The sequence below is a fragment of the Styela clava genome, chromosome 9 (genome assembly GCF_964204865.1).
Source record: "Styela clava chromosome 9, kaStyClav1.hap1.2, whole genome shotgun sequence".
Taxonomy (NCBI): Eukaryota; Metazoa; Chordata; class Ascidiacea; order Stolidobranchia; family Styelidae; genus Styela; species Styela clava.
This window is the reverse complement of record NC_135258.1, coordinates 17596811-17620645: the sequence shown is the minus strand read 5'-3', so window position 1 is coordinate 17620645 and position 23835 is coordinate 17596811. Positions and strand designations below refer to the sequence as shown.

At 32.9% G+C, this 23835-nt stretch overlaps 2 protein-coding genes across 5 annotated transcripts in view; both read left to right on the top strand.

Moving 5' to 3' along the window:
• Window positions 1-23835, top strand: part of LOC144427380 (E3 SUMO-protein ligase RanBP2-like) — a 189085-nt gene that overhangs the window by 148535 nt on the left and 16715 nt on the right. The window contains exons 1-7 of one of the 4 annotated variants that reach the window (XM_078116544.1): window positions 18050-18787; window positions 20018-20119; window positions 21220-21321; window positions 21677-21805; window positions 21957-22064; window positions 23034-23207; window positions 23478-23548. The exons of the other annotated variants lie outside the window; for them this stretch is intronic. Coding sequence (XP_077972670.1) covers window positions 18214-18787; window positions 20018-20119; window positions 21220-21321; window positions 21677-21805; window positions 21957-22064; window positions 23034-23207; window positions 23478-23548 — 1260 coding nt within the window. The 5' untranslated portion in view covers window positions 18050-18213. Of the gene's footprint in view, window positions 1-18049; window positions 18788-20017; window positions 20120-21219; window positions 21322-21676; window positions 21806-21956; window positions 22065-23033; window positions 23208-23477; window positions 23549-23835 lie in introns of those variants that run through there. 4 annotated transcript variants of the gene reach the window in all.
• LOC144427216 (uncharacterized) lies at window positions 11457-13954 on the top strand. Its single transcript, XM_078116066.1, has 3 exons — window positions 11457-11528; window positions 13090-13212; window positions 13719-13954. Exons 1-3 carry the CDS (start codon window positions 11457-11459, stop codon window positions 13905-13907), a joined length of 384 nt encoding a protein of 127 aa, XP_077972192.1. The 3' UTR covers window positions 13908-13954.

Below are 23835 nucleotides of genomic sequence, written 5' to 3'. Positions count from 1 at the left end.
AAACATCTCAAATACAATAAGTAATTAAAGTTTAACTTCAGTGGGAAGTATTGCGGTAAACTTATAAATGAAAATAGTTGTCAAATCACCGACTTTTTTTTTAATTCTAGATAAGTAATTTTATCCGTTGCTAAAACGTGGAGATAATGAAGATAGACATTTCAAATGTCAAGTTGCTCAATTTAAAGCGTAAAAGTGTGGAATCGAGTAATATATGAACCGATTAAAATGAACAGGAGACGGATTAAAATATGCAGTGGATCTTGAGAAGACTTCGAAGTTTTTTAAAAACCCAAATAACACGCATATGTAGTTACCACACACCCTGCCTCTATACACGGCTGTTGGGAATTAAGTATTTTAGGTTCGAAACCTGCTTGGTCTAGCAGTATATTCCTACCAAGCCGCAAGCTTCAGATTTTTACGTAAGAGGTACAGTTTCCGTGAAGCCTCGTTCTGAGTGGAAATACGAAACACCGTGAGAAAATGACCGCGGAGACTTATCATAACTACATTCTCATTCGTCACATATACAAATCGTTACGTTGTAAACGATCCATCCAACGTGAATCTAGACCGCTAGGGTTGATATCTAACTTTTAAGTGTTTCCTCTTTCATGTCATTTATTTTGCCGTCATATCCATTGTGCAAGGCTGGCTGCATTCTGCGTTATTGGACACGTTAGTGGACATAACGATCGTTTTGTTATTATGTTGTTGTTGTACTTGTTCTTTGTAGCAGAAAAAAACTCTTTGATTACTGGACTAATCAATTTGAAACTAAACTTTTCGCTAGAACGCTATTACTTTTATTTATTTCAAGTATCCCGGTGTGCTGTATGGGATTCGTTTCTTCGTGTGATATGACGTCATCACAATTTTGCCACTATGTTGCGCTATGTGCTCATAAATTTGAGCATAACTCTCTTGTTTATCGCCATTTGATTGTTCACAGCGTACTCAATTATAAATTTTTACCCACTGTCTAATGAACACAATTGCTACGACATCGTCACTCCCACCACTTCAAGGCAAACCATATTCTTATTTTGTCTCATATTCTTTTGAATGATGTATAGGACTGAAACAAGTGCAGAAACGAAACATTTAGTGAACTTGCAAACAGCTGTGAAGATTATATCTCATATTCGGTAAACAAAGGTTTAGAATTCGAAGTTTTATAAGATTTTCATATTCAGCAAACGAATAATTCAAATTTTACAATTGCGGTAAATTTTGAATTCGACACACAAACATTTCAAAATCTAAGTTTTGTGACGAAGTTTTTATTTCGTGTTGCAGTCCTAACCAATTACCATTCTTATTTCTACGCCGTGATTATCTTGTTAAAACGTGTAAAAACAATAAAAAACCGTCAAAAAGCACTAGAAACTCTGCTAAAAAGTGCAAAAATGTATCAGAAGTTCGCTCAACTTCATTTGTCTCTTGTAACTTTGCTCAGAGATCATTGTTCTATATTTTTGAGTGATGCGCGTAACTTTGCTTTCAGTAAATTTGCTTATACAAACACACACACTTTGCTCTGATTGCATATAAAAGGAATGCACAAACTTCATGTGCGACGAGCACCCTAATCATCATACACGAGTAGCAGACGTAAATTAACTCTTCGCTATATTTATCTCGGGAACTGAATGCCATGCCCTGTATTATCCCCAAGATTAACAACTGAATAAAAAAAAATATGGCTATGTACTGATTTATATTCTTCAAGTAAAGTTGTAAATTGATGATGTTTTAGCCTTTTTTGATATAATTTGTACACTTTACCACAATTTTCACATTACTTGAATTTCGAATACAATTTATTGGAATGGTCGTGATCACAAATGTACTGATTGACTCGACATGGTTTGCAATACGCTAATCATTGTTATCAGATTTCCTATTTCCAGAGGTAAATAGTATCTTGTGCTACTATAATAGAAACCAGTCGAACTTTACATATATTATTGCGATTTTGAGGAAAATCCATAACATGCACTGCGATTAATACTTCAGCCTTGGTGGGGATATCACTTCAAGTGTGCAAAGTATCTCACTATCTAATTATGGCAGCCATGAGAATATATGGAGCAAACATAATAATCCTCTCCAGAGTGACAGAATAGAGTCTTTTCGTGATATTATTAGGAGTGTTTATAGAGTTTTCAGGGTTTTGCTGATATATCAATTCAATGGACCATATATAAAAACTTTATTATGTTTTTTGTTCTGCCAGCTAATATTTAGTAAGTTGCATATTAATAGTTTTATTTGAACTCCTGGATATGAATCACTGTTTGCCACAACTTGTGAATGAAGTTGCCAAAGTTCAATTCGTTACTTGAAGGTGAATATAATTTATTGAACAACTATCATAATGTTAAATATTCAATAGTTTCATAGACACCCGATTAGTTTTTGTTTTGAGCATTAAAGATTAAGTTTTTCACACCAATCAATTCTGTACATTCTAGCATTGCTCAATCAGAAAATTAACTAATAATACATATTACATACGATAACAATTTTTGATTTGGCAACATATTCCATATTCTTAACAACTTGCTTGACTATTGCCGACTTTATTTATATTTTGCTTGAAAGCTAACAAAAAAGCGGCGACGTCGTCCCATAAACTGGTACCTATCTATATCGATAAATGAATATGAAACATTCAGTACTCCAGAAGTATGTGAACCAAGATGGCGGACACCGGAACATTGTATGTGTACAACGTTAGGGTTAGGCCATAATTTCAGGAACAAATACTACGGGACTCACTTGGGTATTCCCCGACCTTGTAATAGAACTAAGGAAAATTAGAATACAATTATGGCCTAATCCTAACCTGGTACACATACTACGTACCGGTGTCCGCCATCTTGGTTCACATATTTCTGGAGCGCCAAACATTCATACCGGTACATTATTATATTTTCCCAAACCAAATCAACAAAATCATTTTTTTGCTGAAGATGCATTTTAGATCAAATAACGTTAGCGTGGTTTTCCTGATCGCAGATGTGGTGAATTACGATGCTAACAAGAAAACAGACAAGAAACAAAGCGCTTTGCTTCCATTTTGAGGGTTTAATAAATGAAAGACGTTAAAGCGGTTCAATAAATGATTGAAGAAATATGTGCTTCATTGTACAGTATATAAGATAATTCGGAGTCATTCAAAAACATGTGGAAGGAAAGATGGTATTTGGAGAATGAAGAAGTCGGTGAGGATAAAACTAGTAAATATCGCAAAAAAAATCATATGGTTGATCTGAAAAAAGAAGTTGTTCAGCAAATATCGAAAAAAATACATATTGGCCAAATATCCACAAACCGTTGGTATGATTGGAAAGTTATTTATCAGCCAAACCCCTCTTGTGCACTATAAAAGTTTATCTATTACCATTCACGAATATAAGTGATATAGCATTGTAAGCTGGCCTCTAAGTGAGTGTTGATTCTGAGTATGCCAACAAAACTACAATCGAAATCGGTGCGAGCCTGGTAAAATATGTTGGTGATCGACAAGGAATGTCTTTTTTTAACATCTGTATCTAATTCTCAAACTCAAAATTTATGTACCTATACATGTACCTTATGCTTTTTGAGGAAGTGAATAAGCGATTGGTGTGAAACTAAAAGTAAATGAGAAATAAATTTACTCTTACATTCTCTCTTAAAGATACTCAGGTTATTTTCTAATATGTAATATCGCCCCTCTTTTCTAAGTTTCTGATAATGCATCTTTCAATTGGTTTTTAAATTCTGTAAAATTTCGGCACGAAACACGCGCACCAATTTTTGATCTACATATTGATTTTCCCTTATCTTAAAAATGAAACTGGATTCTGAAAACCATGCCCATTTTGGCAAATGAATATAGGTTGTTTTTATTCATTTTGTAAAAATTGTTCGAAATACCTTCATAACGTTTCTGGACTTTGAATCGCTGACAACGAAATACTAGAAAAAGTGTGGTGCGTGATATATAGCGGTCATCGTGATATTTATTCTTGATTACTGTGTACTTTTACTAGGATTTTTCCGCATTGTTGTAAACACATAATATTAATTACATTAACTGGCGTAACTATTTTCCGACTAGCAAATCAGTTAACCTTCGGACAGCTCAAATCCCTGACCATTTTATGGGTATTTTTAAACTTATTTTTTTTGTCAACCATTAAGCCCTAAATCTTAACTCATGGCTTTTTGAAATCGTCTGCTAGAGTTCTATTCAGCAATATATCTTTAAAACACACTCATCGAAAAAAAATTTTTGCAAAAAAATTTCAAAAATTTCTAAAAAAAAATTGAACTTTGAGATATTCTGTGTACAGTAGAGGGTTAATAATTAATTCCTAATTAATTAATTTTTTCTTCAACGTTTTCGTCAAGTTTTTCCTAACATAACAATACCAAAACGACTATTATAGCATAAATGGTTATTACTCTGAAATTCACAATTGTATTTACAGTATTGTCAAGTTCAAGGTCAAATTACCGATATTGATGACGTCACAGCTCTTATTATTACTGCACAGACCACCCCCAATGCAAAAAAATTAAATTTTTTCGACGGAAATGCGCGTAGAACGACGTAAACAATCCCATACGCACATTTACGCGTTAAAATTACCATTAATTTTACGTTTTTTTTACATACAAAAAATCTCCATACCTCTGCCAACTATGGAGCAGTCAAAATCATATTTATCAAAACAACACAGCGCCAGGGATGGTCAGGGATAGTTAGTATGACTGAAAATACATGCTAAAACAATAATAAGTCGTTATAAAGGAGTATTTCCTGTCTGAGCTGAGTCGACATTTTCAGACGTCTGACAGGCAATTTTGAAATCCACGTTATTTATACGATTCGCACTTTGCGTCACGGCTGGAAGGTTTTATCGCTTCTCTCATACCAGGGCATTACGTCAATAAACAGCTAAGAGCGATAGCAACAGTAGGTTACCATGTGCTAGCCTTAATAGCGTTGAAAAGCCCATATGGGCTTACCGGCTGTGGGAGGGTTTGGCCTATACACTGTGGACTAATTTGGACGCATCCCACTCAGATATATATATTGCCTGAAATTGAAATTCAGATTAAAAAGATCTACTTAGCTCTTGAAATTTTTCTAACGAACTGGAACTCTGGCATATTTAAAAGCTCATGTTATTCTTTTAGCGACAGCATTCCTAATTAAACAAATGGGGTACAATTTGTTGCTGAGACTTGTGGCAACGCAGGAATTAGGACACGTCTATGTACGGAAAGTCTGAATTGCTCCTGACAATGCCGAGTTATTTCGTTTTCCACCCCCATTCCCTCTGTTTTCCCGTTTTAAATATATAATTATGCAACTTACGGTCATCAGAACACGAAATATTGCATTTATTAGGAAAAGTTTCTGGTAATGGTAAAAGTTTTCTGGAAATGGTAACTATATTTGAAAGAATATATTTTATTTCAAAGAACGGGTAATTATTCAGGTGATGGTTCGATTTAATGGTGGGAGGTACCAAAATACAACGTGTAGTTTTAACTTGCTCATATAAATACTTTCAATTGTTAATACAATAAATTATCGCAAAACAACTTAATAATTATGGCGATTTCAAGACCCTCAACATCATGAATCGATATTTTCTAGTTCTTTTGCCTAAAAGTGATGTAAAGCACGTGTAATGCACTTATTATATACAAATACATTTGAATAAAACAAAAAACGACATCGAACGCACAAAATTGAGATAATCGATGAAGCCCTATAGTAACTTCGATATGCGATAATTAGTTTTCTAACCCCATTTATTTGCGAATTTAATGCGTCTCTGAAATACCAAGTGATTGGTATTGACATCATTGGTTTTCATCAAATATATCAAAAGTGATGGCTGAAAAAAACGATTAAAAAATAAATTTAAAATCCAATTTTTTCGAATTTTATTGATGATAACATTTTTAGCTTTCTTATGTTGAAATATATCCGAATATACTAAAAATTTTAATCCAAATGCACTAGAACAAATTTTCCATTTTGGGGTCCGAGGTCATATAGGTAATTGAAACCACTCCCTTAAGATATAATTATAAAATTCTCACATCGACTAATGCAAAAAAAAATTAAGTTTGACTGAAAATTCGCTCATTTATATGTGTTTGAAGATTAATTCACGACTTCGTAACTTTCAGCAATAAGTCATTTAACAGATAATCCAATTTATGAAATTATGGAAATTTTGTCATGTGGTATTGAAAACTCCACTATGAACAACTTTCAAAATATCGCTATTAGATCTCTTTTCAGGTTACACTTTGACCTCAATAAAATAGTCTATTCTATTTTTGAAATTGCAATTACTTCGCAAAATATAATTTTGTAGACGATTAGATTTTAGTTCTGAACAATTCCTGAACAATACTTTTCAGTATGTATACTGTCAATTTATTATTTTTCCATGTGTGTCATCTATTACGAGTATAAAAATAATTAAATGAGTAGTCTCATATTTTCATGTGCATGGTCTAATATCGTCTGTTACACGAGAAACTCATTTGTGATTAGGCAACCGAGAGCACTTCAGTTCGAAAGCGCAGTCGGAGTCAGATGTCGTTACGCACGACGAAACTTGATACGAAAGTATATTCGGGGTTTCGGGACCAAACAAACATTTTACAGGGAACTAATCCGTGCCAAACTTGGCAAGAAGGTCTGTCACGATGTCTACAAAACCCACAAAAGTGATCAGGCCAAAGGAAGAGGTTTATTTTTTGCAAAATCGGGTTTTTGGGTCTCGGATGCGAGTACCCGTCAATCTAGTCACACTCGAGTGATTTCAATGTTTACAGGTCATGGAGCTCTGTTTCCGGGCAGAGCGTTTTGCAGACTATATTTTTACAAATATATTCAACAGATGGGCAGTGGCTTACAAGCAAAGCATTTAGAAGAAGCGTGAACGTTTTTAATGATGGACTATGATTAAATAGCCAGCTCGCGGTGTCGACCATATCCAATGATGTTCCTCATTCCCGCAAATAGGCTAAATAACGTAGTCCCTCGGAATTGGGCGACGACGATTGGGCACCAACTCCACTATATTTAAAACAAACTGTATTACTTGCGTGAAATTGTCATACCATTTTTTATTGAAAACCGCTAAAAATAACGCTGTGAGTGCCACAGAAAACGAGTAGCCCAACTGCAGCAAAAAATACCATGTGACCGAAATGCAGCAAATAGATGTATATATACTACATAACAGGGCGTCATCAATTATATTTGTGAATTATATATATTTGTGAAGTCTGGTCAATAGTTAACCAGTTGCCCACCTGAATGAAATCCTCCAAAAGCACACAAAATAGCCTACGCCACGATAAGTATATTATCACAAGATATTTCCAGCTCTTAAAATGACGAACTGAACAGTGCGTGAAACATGTATATATATGCATAATACGTCGCGGTTCTCTGAAGGCATAGTGTCCGCTGTGAATTACGTCTCTCACTACTTTTATGGTATATATATATATATATCACTGAAGCGTGATAAAGGTCTGCCTTTTATTGCAAAATTTATATTTTATGTCTTCACCAAGGTTTTTTGTACTAAATTATTGCAACGGTGCTAGGAAGACTGTTATTTTATTCTTTCTTATGTGTAGATTTTTAAATGATCAATTGTTAGTTTTATTCTACTGCATTCGAATAGATTCCGCAAGCTGGAAGGAAAATCACTTGGAATGATCTTTGAGAAAAACAGCACACGCACTAAAGTATCAACAGAAATTGGAACGCACTCGTTAGGAGGACATTCTTGCGTTATAACGTTATGAAGACGTTCAGGGCAGCAATAAAGCAGGGTCGGTAATTAATTAGAAGCAAGCTTTTAATTAGATTTTCTAGAGCAGGGTGGTCCAAAGTTGTCCGCTTCCGGGGCCACAAAATTATTTTTGCATTCTTCGGGGACCACAATAGTGCCAAGAATAGATAAACAGCGCAATACAGAACAAACACTTCTAGTGTGCAAGTGATCAATATTTGTCATTTGACTCATTTATCAAGCTAAAACATGCGAAAATCACAAAAAAAAAAACTCACTAAAACGTGCCAAAGTCTTTCTCTATACCTACATTTAGTGTAAGATTCAAAACTCTTCATAACTGAGAAAGTGCCTCCGCACATGTTTTTAAAAACATTGCTTCCTAAAAGCAGTATGCCAGGAAGTCGCAATTAGTTTGGTTGTCGCACCTGTTTTCCCTCAGGTTTGCTATCGATTTTGCTTCAAACTTGGAGTATGGTATAGTTATCCATTAATGCCGAAACGGGAAAGATATGGCAGAAATTGTCATTTAAATTCGTAACGAAATTTATATAAGCTCAATATTAGAATGAGTAAACATTGTTTGAATATGAATTGTCATTTCTGTTGAAAGCTACAATTTTAGGCATTTACCACGAATGACTAACTTTTAATTCATTTGTAATTGATACCTACATTTTAAGTAATTTACGTCAATGCGGTGAACTGCCCAGTAGTTCATTATTTCTTCACCATACTTAAAATACGCTAAACAATCTTGTAGCTTTGGCAACGTAGGCCCGGATATGAGATAGCAAAATATGTGAGTGTTAACGGAAGAAGTAAACGACTAGTTTGAAGAGAAAGGTGTGAGAAAAGTGAATGCACACGATGCACCTACCGTTGAATGGTTACGTCCTTTATTATCGGCTTATAAAATGTATAAATACTGTCTATATTAGTATATATATATATATATATATATATATATATATATATATATATATATATATACAAATATAACTTTCTCATTCCTTACGCAATTGGATAAAGTACAGAAATGATATTCATATATATGAGAAACTTGGTAAAAACATACTACATAGAATGTGGATTCATCGAACACTGCCTCGATGTAATACACTCAGATGTGTTACTCATATTCGAAAACAATCTACATCACCAAAAAGGTAGGAAATACATATTTAAATCAACCCAAACTACTTTTTTTTACAAATAAAAAACAGAGTTAGTTTATTGTTTACCTTTTCATGCCCACAGTGTAGCATCTACAAATCATGCTCAGATATGTCGACAGCAGGACATCTCGATGAGAGGAAGAAGTTTGCTTTCACTAGCAGACTATACTAGAGAAGATCTTCTTCATTTATTGAGCAGTGCTGCTGACCTAAAGTTAAGGATGAAGCAACTGAACTAAAGGTATTACAAATCTTTCCCAATGTCTTCCTTTGTCGTGGAAGATTGAGAAGGGTAGGAATAGGGTAGGGTTTCTGTGTTTATCCTGGGAATCGAAAAGATGATAAGACAGCTCAGTCATATATATATGATGAACTCTTTGAATGAAGCTTTTTTGAATCCCTCTCGATCATACTCTAGGTCAGGGGTTCTCAAACTTTTGGTGTTGCGGAGCCCTTGAAAAGGTTAACTATTATTCACGGAGCCCCAAAATAAATGTTAAAATTGTTACTTTCGGATTAATATTCCTGAGCAAGTTAAAAGTACTTTACTCAATTTAAATGCTGAACCTTTTTTGAAAGGGTTAATAAAAGTCATAAAAAAATCTAAATTTCAAACATAAATTATATATACTAAAGCTGTAAATTTGACACTTGACAAACATGGTCGAATCTTTTCCCTTTTGACATGTTTGGAAGACTTAAAAGGCCGCTAATAATGTGCGCGATTGCATTTTGTTACAATCGCCGATTTTTCCTCAGCATGGCGTGTTTTTGAACCTTTAAACATCTTCACGCCGGTGTTTATTCTCCCTGATTCAAATTTCCCTCTGCATATACATGCATTGTTACACAATGACGACGTTAATGGCTTTTGTGTTCTCGTGGGGAATTATGAGTTCAATGTGAAAAACATGTTACCATATTATAGTCATCGGCGACGAAATGCTAAAAATAATAATTAATAAAGAGATAAATCTGCAACTCAAATTTCTTGATTAAAAAGCGGCATTCTGAAATATTAAAACTAAAACTTAAAATGGAAGATCACACGTTTGGTTTCAGCAGACTCACCTAGGATTGAAAACGCTTTTATAGACATTGCAAATCACAGAATTTGGTGTTATGTTAGGTTTTCACTGCGAAATCGAAACACAAGTCAATTGTGCGCGCGATGTAGGCCTACCTTTTTTTCCCTTTTTGAAACTACCGACGGAGCCGCACGCAATCAATTGTGCGCGCGATCCGCGATGTACCTTTTTTCATTCTGAAACTACCGACGGAGCTGAATGCAATAAAATAAATTTCAATTGTTCGTATTTTGCCCAGGCATTGTGTTTTTTTAAAGGGCGATATCTTGCTTAAAAATAATTTCAAGTGCGAAAGAACAAATCAAGTTTGACGAATTCCAATATCGCAAAAATACGACTCCAATTTATTGATAGTTGGCAGTATATCACATATTTTATGTTATTTCAGAATAATATTCTTCCATTTTAGTAATCCTAATAGTAATCTTGAATTAAACGTGAGTACCGATGAGCACAATTACATTTTAACGACGAGACACGTTAAATGCTCGCATTGGTCATGGATTGAATATTTCACACAACAGAAATCTTGTTATACGTTTTTTTTAATCGCGAAGAATGTTGCGCGGTAATTTCCGATTCCAATTTTGAACCACCTCCCTCTTAAGAATCCTGGCTGCGCTCCTGCTTATAAATAATGTCATTTTTTAATTCAGCCTCTTTGCCATATTTCGAGGCCATATTGTTGTCAGATTTTATCAAAGCTGTTATTGCTTCTTTAAACAGTTACAAAATTAGTCAGTATTTTGAAAAGTAATCGAATAGCTCGCGGAGCCCCTGGGTTCCTCTCGCGGAGCCCTGGGGCCCCGTACGGAGCACTTTGAGAACCTATGCTCTAGGTCGATTTCATTGTAGCATATAGTTCTAGAATCTAGATGATGAAGGAAGCAATAACCGACCAGCTGTTACGTGATCCAGGAAAACTTTCATAAGTACACTTAAGCATCGACATCGCCTTTATAAATGTTATAAATAGCGGGGCCACAATTTATGCATGGTTTTTATAAATCTATTCAATTTGGTATACGCTAAATTTATTCAAAGTGCAATAAATCGCCATTAATGATACAATTTGTCTGTTAATTCATAAGTTACGCTTCAAAATAGTTGAGGAAATTGTTTTAAATCAGTTTGTAAGCTATGGTGTAATGATGGAGACGTACCATCAAATTTAAATATCCTTCTAATGATCATTGCGCCGATAAGTTGATGTTAATGATCATTTTAGGTTAAGATCAATTGTTTGTTTTATCCTACTGCATTCGAATAGATTCCGCAAGCTGGAAGGAAAATCACTGGGAATGATCTTTGTGAAAACCAGCACACGCACTAAAATATCAACAGAAATTGGAATGAATTTGTCAGGAGGACATTCTTGCGTCATACCATATGAAGACGTTCAGAGCAACGCTAATGGAGGGTCGGTAATTAATTAGAAGCAAGCTTTCGGATCTTCCGGGAACTCGTTTATGAATATTGATAAATCAATGAATTAAGACAATCGTTAATGTATCTGCTAACACTCTCGCTATAGTTCATATATATACAATGGAAATGAGCAGTGAAAAAAAATACTTTACTCTGTCGATATATACATATATATATATATATATATTTATCACATTGTATTCCATACAAGTTTGAAAAATATTTGTCTTGCTATGTCGATCATTTTAGCAACTATTTTTATTTTCTATGCAATTCAAGAGTACTATTGCACACTAACACAAATTTATTTCTATAACGTTACGCCTGACCAAAATCAGACTTCTCAGACAAGCAGTTTACAACAATGACAAAAGAACAATCAATCGTGGCGTTTATACGGCGATAAAGAAAATTTGTTTGAAATTAAATTCTCAGAATACTTGCAACCAAACAATAAATAAACAATTGATAGGATAGGACCATCTCTCTTACCTGGTTCATTTTCATTTCTTGAATCATTGAATAATAAAGCTACATAAATATTACATAAATTGGCAAACGGCAAAGATCTCTATTTTATTTCTGCAATTGCATCCTTGAGTTCACCACTCGTTTGAGTCTGGGTGTCATTGCTGACTTCTCTCTCAGGAAAGCAAGCGTTTGTATTAATGTATGGGGTGTCGCCTCGTCATGCTGGAGCCACCGCTGGTCACCTATATCAATTTCTCATGGTGGTTGGAAATTTTGCGAAACTTCTGAGAAAATCATACGCAAACAGAAATTTTTTGAATGAATGATTTTTTTCATTCATTCCGTTTCCATTTTCCAGATAACCCTGAACTTCCAAAAGCGAACATACACCACTACCATTGAGTTTATACTTTCAAACCCATCTTCAGTCTTTCAGTGTTCTATCTTTTTGGGAACAGAATCAAATTGAAATATCCTCGCGTATATCATCGGGTTAAAAGTTTTTTTCTATTGCTCTTGCCACTTCATTCTTGGTAGAGCGTGTATTTAGTGCAGAGATCGCACTTTTACTTAGCAAGAGAGGTTCCCTCGACAGTGTCAGACGAGGAGCCTCAAAACTGTTTTTGACTGAAATGAAGCCAGATATTATCAAGCTAGGGGCATTTTACTAGGCTCAACAGAAGTCACGCAAAAAGGTTATTATAACTATCAGTAGAGGTTGTACGAGACTAACTCCCAACTCTTGAAATGGATAGTATAGCATTTTTATTCCTGCTACAGCATCCTTGCCCATATGCATGCAGATCCACTAGCGCAAATGCATTGAAGGATTGGGAGTTAGTCTTGCGCAACCACTACTGTAATATTGTAATATAGCATTGTAATATTTTGTTAATACTATGCAATTGCATTGACTGAGTACTGTATATTATAAGCACGGCGAAAATGAAATACATGAAAAATGAAATTTGAAATACAAATACATGTTTAATGTCTAAATAACTTTACTAAAATAGTAAGCATATTAAACTACAGTTTATTTCATAGTTTCAGTTTCCTGGCGCAGGGCAAGTAATGTTTCAGTAGCAAAAAAGAGATGAAAATGATGATCATGATCCAAGTTCTTTTGCATCTGACACACAATTCAAACCCGTATTGGATAAACTTCCACTTTTGGTTGAGAAGAAAACTGGTGAAGAAGGAGGAGAGGTTTGCTAAAACTATTTTTTTATGTTTTATTATAGTTTGAAGTTAAATTTAATTTATAAGATTTTGAAAGTGCTATATTTCTATGATAAAAGTAATGTACAATTGTTTTATAGTATCATTTAGTTGTTCCAATTGTTTAGTTGCAATTGCAGAAATGAGTTTTGAATGTATTCATATTTGTTATGTCCGACAAGGTTAGTTCTTGATGAATCGATATTGAGCAATTACCACCGGACGTTTAGTCTAAACACATATTTAACGTAATAAACCCTTCAGTTTTAACAAATTTATTTTTGTTTGTCATTTGCGCCTATTTTTTGTTGAACATAGCCTAATTAGAAATAAATTGTCACATTATGTATTCAAATCCATTTTTGAGTTGTATTCATTGAAGTAACATACATTGGTGTCATTCCTGAGTCGTGATATACAACTTTCTCTTTTAATCTGATATCGAGTGATATTGTATTATTGTGAATTTCATAACATTTTTTATTGTATGCCAGATTTTGTTCAAAGAAAGATGTATACTATTTCAGTACGATAAAGATACAAATCAATGGAAAGAGAGAGGAGTTGGTGACATTAAAATTCTATTCAATGATATACTTAATATGTATCGTGTGGTTATGAGAAGAGAGCAGGTGATAGAAATGATTGTTAAATGGGAACGTTGTTTAGTCGATTTTTTATGAACTAATGCGTTTGATTTTGTTTGTTTTTTCAAGGTTTTAAAAGTTTGTGCCAATCATGTAATCAATGAAAAAACAGACCCAAAGTATCATTTGGGATCTTCAAAAACTTGTTCATATTTCACTTTGGATTATACAGGTACTGAAATATTATGCCTTCTGTTCGATATTTTAATAATTCCATCCATCATCCCAGTTTGTTATAACATATTTGCATTTTCTCTGGTATTATTGAGTTTATTTGAATGGGTCCGTGAAAACCTTGCCTTTATTGTTAAATTAATGTAGTAAACTGATAGTTGACTGAAATTCAAACTGACCTGAACTCTGCTTTAATCAAATCTTTATCTCAAAAAACAATATTCTAGTAGATGTATCATAAGATAGGAAATTAATACCATGAAAACAATTGGGATTCCAAATAATAATATCTTATATAGTACAATTAAAAGGAATATTTGTGTGCAAAATATTTCTAATCATTTTATAGATGGGCCGAACCCTACACCGGAGCAATTTGCACTTAGATTCAAAATTGGAGATATGTGTAGTGCCTACATGGACAAAATTGAAGAAGTGAAAAAACTTCAACATAACGAACCTCTTTGTTAACTAATGTTTTCTAGTGCTATCAAATATTCTCTCATGGCAGTGTTTTCATACCTAGTGCATTTACTTTCACATTTATTAATGTGTGATTACAAGTTCTTTCATTTCATTCATTCATTTCATTACTTTCACATTTATTAATGTGTGATTACAAGTTCACATCAATTTTTACGTAATTTTTCTGATAATCAATGTAGTTGGTCAACTAGATCGAACATTTCAATGATAGTGGAAGAAATGAGGCCTCATGGCCCCATCGCCACTTTATCTAAGTTTTGACATTTTATAGCATTTCTAGAGATGTTTTTATGCAAAAAATACTGAAATGAAAAATAATTGGAAATTTTGTGAAATGCTTAATCTGTTTTAATGTAATTACAAGATTTGAGGAGTAAATTGCATTTAATTGAATTGTGGAGGACTGGAGGCAGGCACAATGTAGAATATGGTTCTTTATTTCGCTATTCTTTTATCCCAAACAAAAACGTTTTAATTTTAATGATATGAGTACATATGCTAATTCAGTTATGAATTGTTTAGGAAACTCGTCATTCTAGAATACGTGTGAAACGTGTGGCAAATCATGTATTAAAGGATAAAGATAAACTTCAATACCACTGAAAATTTTTAAAAAGATTATTCAAATGAATCCCACTTTTAAATATTTATAGTATCGTTAAAAGCACGGTCCATAAATAAGCTCCTCAAAACTATTCAAAACTAATTTTATACCCGACAAAGCGCTATTTTTACTTTTCAAATCCCCAAAATACACAACATATGGCAACAAGAGAATTCATGAAGCGCTATTTCATAGCAACAAGCGATAACATGAGTAATGAGGTAATGTGACAAAGTATTGTGGATTGAAATATGAGATTTAGCCGTCAATTGCTAAAAATAAAATAACAAAACGCATATTCGTTTCTAACCCACACTCTAAACTCTTACTTTTTTTCCATTTCCTTTCCATCACTTCGTCACATATTTTAGAATTTCACTATATATTCATAGGTTTAATTTTCACTTGTGTTTCCTGTCATTTTACAATTTTTAATGTTTTTTCTTGTTAAATTTTAGAACCTATAGACACGATCATTATTTCCACAACCCCATTATGTCCAACTCCGACTCTCCAGAAGTGTGTGTACCAATATGGAAGTGACTAATTTTGTTCGCCTATATTCACTTGGCTAACACAGACAGTCCCCGAACTCGTAATCGAAATAAAGTAAGGAAAATTGGAATAAAATTATGGCCTAACCCTAACCTGGTAAGTACCGAAACTTATTCTTATTCGAAAAAATCATTTATGTAACACGTCGCCGTAAATTAGTTTACGAGATAAAATGGTCGTTTGGATTATTTTTTATATATAAAAGTAAAATATTGTGTGTTATCATAACTTAGTGAAATCAACATAGCTGATCAATTAATTTCATGGATCCACTTCGTAAGTTCTTGTGTGTTAGAATCAACTTAGTCAATCGTATAAAAAATTTCGTCGATTGTTCTTGTGTGTTGTTATCAATCAACTTCGTAACATCCTGTGTGTTATATTCAACTTCGTCGATTGTTATTCAATTATTCTGTGTTTTGTTTTCTCTTCTGACAATACAACAATTCATCTGTGTGTCGTCTGATGATACGATAATTGAAAGGCAGCCTAAAAATCGTGGGAACCACGCATAATAGATAATAGTTGAAATATGTTCAATTATTTGTATGAAAATATATAATCCCCATACATAAAGTATTACGATTTCAAGACATTTATGGGCAATGTCGTCGTGTTTCTAGTGTCTGGGTTTATCGACTAACTAATTACTAAACAAAAGAAGGAACATAATTTTCGTAGTTGAAATCAAATCATAAGCCGTAGAAAGCCAGCGATGGATTTTATATTTCGATCGGTATATAAACCATGAACGTTCTACTCTGCAGCATTTTAGACAACTCTGAATTGTGGTATTAGGAAATATCGGTAAATATTTGAATAAATGCAATATCAACCTCGGCGGGTATTTAAAATTATGCCGTATACTTCAGTGCTGCTGCTTTAGAACCTGTTGTATTTAATTGCAGGTAATAGTTAACTATTAACGTTTGAGTTTTACTCTCGTTTAATCAGGTGTGACGTATGCGTATTTTATCTCATTTGATTTCATGTCCTGAATTAAAGGAAAAACTTTATGCTTAATGCAGTACGGTACTGTTACTTTATTATACAAGCAGAAACGCCGCATAACTGTAAATTATAAATTTCAGTGGTAAAACCAAACATAAACAGAACATGGTGGATCATCTACCGCCTTTAATTGAGAATGAAAAATCGTATGCTAATTGGAAAAAGGCAATAAAGCTATGGTCGATCGCGACGAATGTTCCAAAGTCAAATCAAGCCATTGTAGTCGCTCTGAGTTTGCAAGATAAAGCAAGAGAATCAGCATTAGAAATTGAAGAATCAGTTCTTCGTAGTGAGAATGGAATCAGAGAATTATTGAAAAAACTTGACATTACTTATAAAGAATTAAAAGCTGATTGTTTTTCCGCATTTCTTGATTTTGATTCTTGTGTGAGATGGCCTTCAGAAGCAATGGCAGCGTATATTACCAGGTTCGAAAATCGCCATTCGAGACTCAAAATGTTTCAGACATCTATTTCTGATGATATGTTGGGCTTGAAACTTCTTCTTATTCGAAAAAATCATTTATGTAACACGTCGCCGTAAATTAGTTTACGAGATAAAATGGTCGTTTCGATTTTTTTTCATATATAAAAGTAAAATATTGTGTGTTATCATAACTTAGTGAAATCAACATAGCTGATCAATTAATTTCATGGATCCACTTCGTAAGTTCTTGTGTGTTAGAATCAACTTAGTCAATCGTATAAAAAATTTCGTCAATTGTTCTTGTGTGTTGTTATCAATCAACTTCGTAACATCTTGTGTGTTATATTCAACTTCGTCGATTGTTATATTCAATTATTCTGTGTTTTGTTTTCTCTTCTTACAATACAACAATTCATCTGTGTGTCGTCTGATGATACGATAATTGAAAGGCAGCCTAAAAATCGTGGAAAACACGCATAATAGATAATAATTGAAATATGTTCAAATATTTGTATGAAAATATATAATCCCCATACATAAAGTATTACGATTTCAAGACATTTATTGGCAATGTCACAAACAATGTCGTCGTGTTTCTACTGCCTGGGTTTATCGACTAACTAAACAAAAGAAGGAACATAAATTTCGTAGTTGAAATCAAATCATAAGCCGTAGAAAGCCAGCGATGGATTTTATATTTCCATCGGTATATAAACCATGAACGTTCTACTCTGCAGCATTTTAGACAACTCTGACTTGTGGTATTAGGAAATATCGGTAAATATTTGAATAAATGCAATATCAACCTCGGCGGGTATTTAAAATTATGTCGTATATCTCAGTGCTGCTGCTCCAGAACCTGTTGTATTTAATTGCAGTTAATAGTTAACTATTAACGTTTGAGTTTTACTCTCGCTTAATCAGGTGTGACGTATGCGTAAATTATCTCATTTGATTTCATGTCCTGAATTGAAGGAAAAACTTTATGCTTAATGCTGTACGGTACTGTTACTTTATTATACAAGCAGAAACGCCGCATAATAGTAAATTATAAATTTCAGTGGTAAAACCAAACATAAACAGAACATGGTGGATCATCTACCGCCTTTAATTGAGAATGAAAAATCGTATGCTAATTGGAAAAAGGCAATAAAGCTATGGTCGATCGCGACGAATGTTCCAAAGTCAAATCAAGCCACTGTAGTCGCTCTGAGTTTGCAAGATAAAGCAAGAGAATCAGCACTAGAAATTGAAGAATCAGTTCTCCGTAGTGAGAATGGAATCAGAGAATTATTGAAAAAACTTGACATTACTTATAAAGAGTTAAAAGCTGATTGTTTTTCTGCATTTCTTGATTTTGATTCTTGTGTGAGATGGCCTTCAGAAGCAATGGCATCGTATATTACCAGGTTCGAAAATCGCCACTCGAGACTCAAAATGTTTCAGACATCTATTTCTGATGATATGTTGGGCTTGAAACTTCTTGCTGGTGCGAGATTGTCTACCAGTGAATCGCAGAAAATATTGAATAACGATAATACGGAATGGAGTATGTCAACAATATCGCGAATCCTACGCGATATATCTGGTTCGGCAAATGTATTTGATTTTACGATACCAAACTCATGGTCTTCAAGTTTTCTCACGCATGTTGATACAGGTAATTTGTTTGTATGTTATTTGACTTCATATCTACTTATTTATTATGCTGGCAGCTATCTCAATATGGTATAAAAATCGAAATTACAAAATTTTACATATGTCAGTATGTATATATATATATATTCTTATATATATGAAGTTATGTTTTGGCATGAACTAAACATGTCTGAGTTTATCATTTTGGTATTCGAACCAAATATCTGGATATACCAATTATTCAAATATTTCTGTATTGATTCAGAGAAATGCATGTATGTCATAGTAAAATGAGAATATTTCATAAAACTTGCTATACATTCACCTTTGAATATGTTTAGGATACTATTTTATAAAAATGAAGCAACTACAGCAAATGGTTTTGAAGAACCTGTTACAATATATACTGGTACAGCTGTTTCGTTGAGGGCTAAGAAAATGATTTTGATTAACATGACAAATATTTTTTTTATGAAGTTATATACATATTGTTGTATTAGATATACAATTTATTACAAGATATGTACAGTTTGCAGTAGATTTAATATGCGAAAAAATAAATGCTATTCTGCAAATTAAATTGATGCAACAATATGTTAATCGTGAGGTATTTTAAATAAATAATCTCTGAAATATCTCAGTTATTTTTTTTTTTAATATTAATAATTTAATGCCCAGTATAACAAAATTCATCTAAGAAACAATTTCCATGTAATTTATTAATATTTAGGTGAATGTCAATTTTTATCTCAAACAGTTTCTCTTACAAGTTAGCATTACAGGGGTTATGTCCACATAATGACTGAATTTTTTTTTCAATTTTTATACATGATTCACATCCAATTCTCAGATTTTATTGATTTCGAAAATTATCTTTCTAAGATTATGCTGTTCACATGAGTCTTATTGATTGGTTGAAGATATTGGATATTAGGTTCATCATATTTAAATCACTCCTTAATCATTCGATTACCAGTTGTTGGCAGATTGTGAAATAGTTTCCCAGTCAATTGTTTTATATGAACAGGTTGATATGGGGATGGAAGCGATTACTGACCAGCAAGTGAATTGCATATGTTGGCAAGCATGTTCTTAATACTTCATATGAAGCACCAACCATTTAGTAATTGCTTCTGGATTTCATTGTCTATTTGGATAGTTTCTCGAGCGAGCAATATGATTTAAATTGAAATGCATACTGAAGGTTTTTATGCAACAACGTCAAAATATTTGTAATACATTTTTCTTTCAGATTCCAGAAATTTTCAGAGCAAGCCAAAACCTGAAGTAGCACAGTCTTCAAAATTCACATTTTCAAAACCGGTGTTTGGAAATGTTGGATTGTCATCAACAGGTAATATTGAACTACAGTGGTAATTTAACAAAAAAGAGGGAAAAATTTCATGACGACGGGCGATCCAACCTTTATTAATTGAAATCATTATTATAAGCTATAAATATTCATTTCTGCATTTAATTTTATTTAATCTTTTCTTCATTTTTAATATGCACTTAGCTTACGCTTTTGCAAAATTGGCTAAGACTTATTCAGTTTTACTTACAGATTAACAGAAATTGTATAGAGAGCACAATAGACTCTACAAATTTTATTTTATTTTTGCAACCAGTAACAAATAAAATAGATAATGATGTTATTGTTGTGTAGGAATTGATACCACCAGAAGAAAAGGTTAAAAAGCTGAAAAATTGCTCCTTCCTGCATTCAAAAATCCCTTTATATTATTTTATATTTTTATTGGTGTGTTGTATATACAATTAATACCAAATATGGTTTGGGGCCGTTTTAACATGCTAGAAATTGAATGATGTTCTGCAAATTAGATTAATGCATTATTATTATATAAATCTTGAAATATTGTAAATGAAAAATTCCAGGAATATTTCAGTTAATTTGGATTTTTGATCATCAATCCTAAAATGGTCAGAATAACTAAATTCATCTGAGATATCTTCCCATGTATTCCATCTATGTTCATTCAAATTTTGATCTGAAATATATTTTTTTACAATTAGCATTTAATTGTCTACAGACAGGAGTTATGTCTTTATATTTGAAATATTTTTATCTGATTCTCAAATTTCAATGATTTTGATCATCACATTGTGCTATATAGGGATTATAAATAAATATTTTTCTGATGTGTACTAGTTTTTTAAAAAGAATATTAGTCATTGAGATTGTCATATTAAATTTACCCAGCCGTAGTCAGATATTATAAAAGTTATCAATTGTTTCATATACATGGAATGGGGAATGAAAGCAGCAACTGACCAGCACTCTTTTTGTTAGCGAGGCATCAAGTCATTGCTTTAATAATTGAGTGTCTATTCGGCTAGTTTCTTAAGTGAACATCACACTTTGATTTAAAATGCATACTGAAGGTTTATTCGATAGCATCAAAATATTAAAAATGCATTTCTAAAATCTTTCAGACTCAAAAAATTTTCAGAGCAAGCAAAAACCTGCAGTGGCAGAGGCTTCGAAATTCACATTTTCATATTCAGTATCAGGAAATGGTGTTTTTTCTTCAACAGGTAATATCAAACTGCAGCTGTAAATGTATGCAAAAAATGAGAAATATTTCGGAGTTTTTGGGTGATCTAACCATTATTATTTGAAATCATTATTATAATAATATATATATCAATATGCATTTATTCTGTTTCACTCAAAATTGTTTCATTTTTTTGAATGCACTCAGAATTATTCAAAGATTTCATTAAATTGTCAAAGAGTTATTCAGTTTATACTTATACTAGGTGGTTTCATTAACTATTTGGACCGAAATTATATTGTGAACTTTTACATAAATAGGAAACCTCGTAAAGCAGCTTAAACATAAAATTTAGACTAAGAAATTTTCAAACTTTATTTTCTATTTACAACCAGTAAGAAATAAAAAGAACGATGATGTTATATTTGTGTCGGAAGTGAAACCAACGGAAGATCAACGCAGAAGAGCTGAGAAATTGCTTCTTCCATCTACATTTTATCTATATGAAAATAAAATATCATGTGGTAAGATTAGACTTTTTGTTTAAACACTTGATTGTTTTTTTTTCATGAAAATGCTTCATTTTCAAAAAAATTTTAGTTTAAGTCAGTAACTCATTTGAAGTTAACAAAACTTTGAACCACAATAACTTGTTAATAATTGTTTTTTTTTCAGATTATGATGAAAGGTTAGAAGAAGAAAAAGAAGACAAAATACTGAAATATATTCATGATCGAGACAATGAAAATTTAAATTCAAAACTACAACAACAACCTGCATCTGGTATACTTTATTTAATTTCCATCAAAGTGGTGTTAGCAAATGCTGACACCAAAATATTTTTCAATTATTTAGGCCTATTATTCTTTGAATATTGTAGGAATTTATATAAGTTTAATGTGTAGGCCACTTTTGCTGTTCTGGTGATTCTTCTGTGACAACTTGATAACGAAAATTTGTCAGGATTATGAACTACCCATTATTTCAAATACAACGAAAGGAAATAGTAATTTATAGTCGTTGACTACTGATATTTCTACTTTCTATTCAGAAATGTTTTTTTGAGGCTGTTCGACATGCATTTTCAACATCAGTTTTAGTATACTCTAGAACAGGACTACTCAACTGGCGGACCGCGGTCCGAATCCCGACCTTCCGGGTATTCGTTTCGGACCGCGCCTTATTCTTCATTTTGGATCATTAGCCCCACTTTTTAAGTTTTCTTTCCTAAAATAACTTTTATGGATTTAAATATATATGAAAAGAACTATAACGCCATAATAAACAATCCTGATTAGCTAATAATCATTAGTCGGCCGAGAAAGTGCGTGTTTAAGGATGCCAAAATATGGAAATCTGGAAAGACCGGACCCAAATTTTTTTGAAGTTTTGCATGCGGATCTTCAGTAAAAATAGTTGAGTAGCCCTGCTCTAGAACATCCTGGTTCTTGATGGTTATTTGTCTATTAATTAAGTACAAAACATTTGCAAGCTTATTTTAAAGTTAGGGATATGAGCGCGCTTCATTTTGAATGCAATATCCTGCATCTATTGTTGTTTTTTTTGTCAAAAACTGTAAACACAACAATATTACAAGGAGGCATATTCATTTAATATTTATCTTTTGGCTTTAAATTTCCCCAAAATGTTTCTTCTTTATTGAATATTTGTACCAACCAGTTTCAGTAGTCTAACTATAGTTATCTTCTATAGACAATAAATCCAGTATGATATGCTTTCACTATTCTCCAGCTGTTTCATCAATGACGACTGCTTCTACTTCTATTAAATCAGCAACCCAGGAATTGTTGATAGCTGATAAGAAGGCTGGAGGTTGGAATTGTTTGGTATGTTATGCCCAGAATGAACCTTCTGATCCAAAATGCCCATGTTGTGGTGTGCCTAATCCATCAGTACCCAAAGTTGGTGAGATTTGGATTTTTTTTTTGGATTGTAACATAACCATGTCCTGTGCTCAATTATAACTGACCGTAAATACTTTGAATTGAACTTTTGTTAGAATCGTTCAATCAGTAATCATGCCATTTGTATAGTTGCTCTCATAAAAACTTGCAGTGAAGTTCGTATGTAGAATGTGGGATATCATTTTGAAATATTTTTTAACAAACGTTTGTTGGAAATATTTATCAATCCTAATTTTTTATTCCTCATACAAAGCTATATTAATATTTCCAGAAGAAACAATGCCTTCTGCATCAACATTTGTATTTGGAGCCTCTTCAAAACCAACAGAATTCTCCTTTGGGGTGAGATTCTGTTGATTTATTCTATATATGATTATGATAATATGTAATTATAATAATTACCAGTACCGGTAGATATCAAATATTTTCGAATTTCCTCAACAATGCATTCGTAAGTAAAACAATTTTCGGCATTCTAAACATCAAATATTATATTTAATCCTTTCATCTATTATTGAACAGAAAATAAGCACAATAAGTATGGATGTAATAATCTGTTAAATGTTACAATAGACAGCGAACCAGATGAGTCAACCCGCATGCATGTCAGTCGACTCGCATGAATGGTG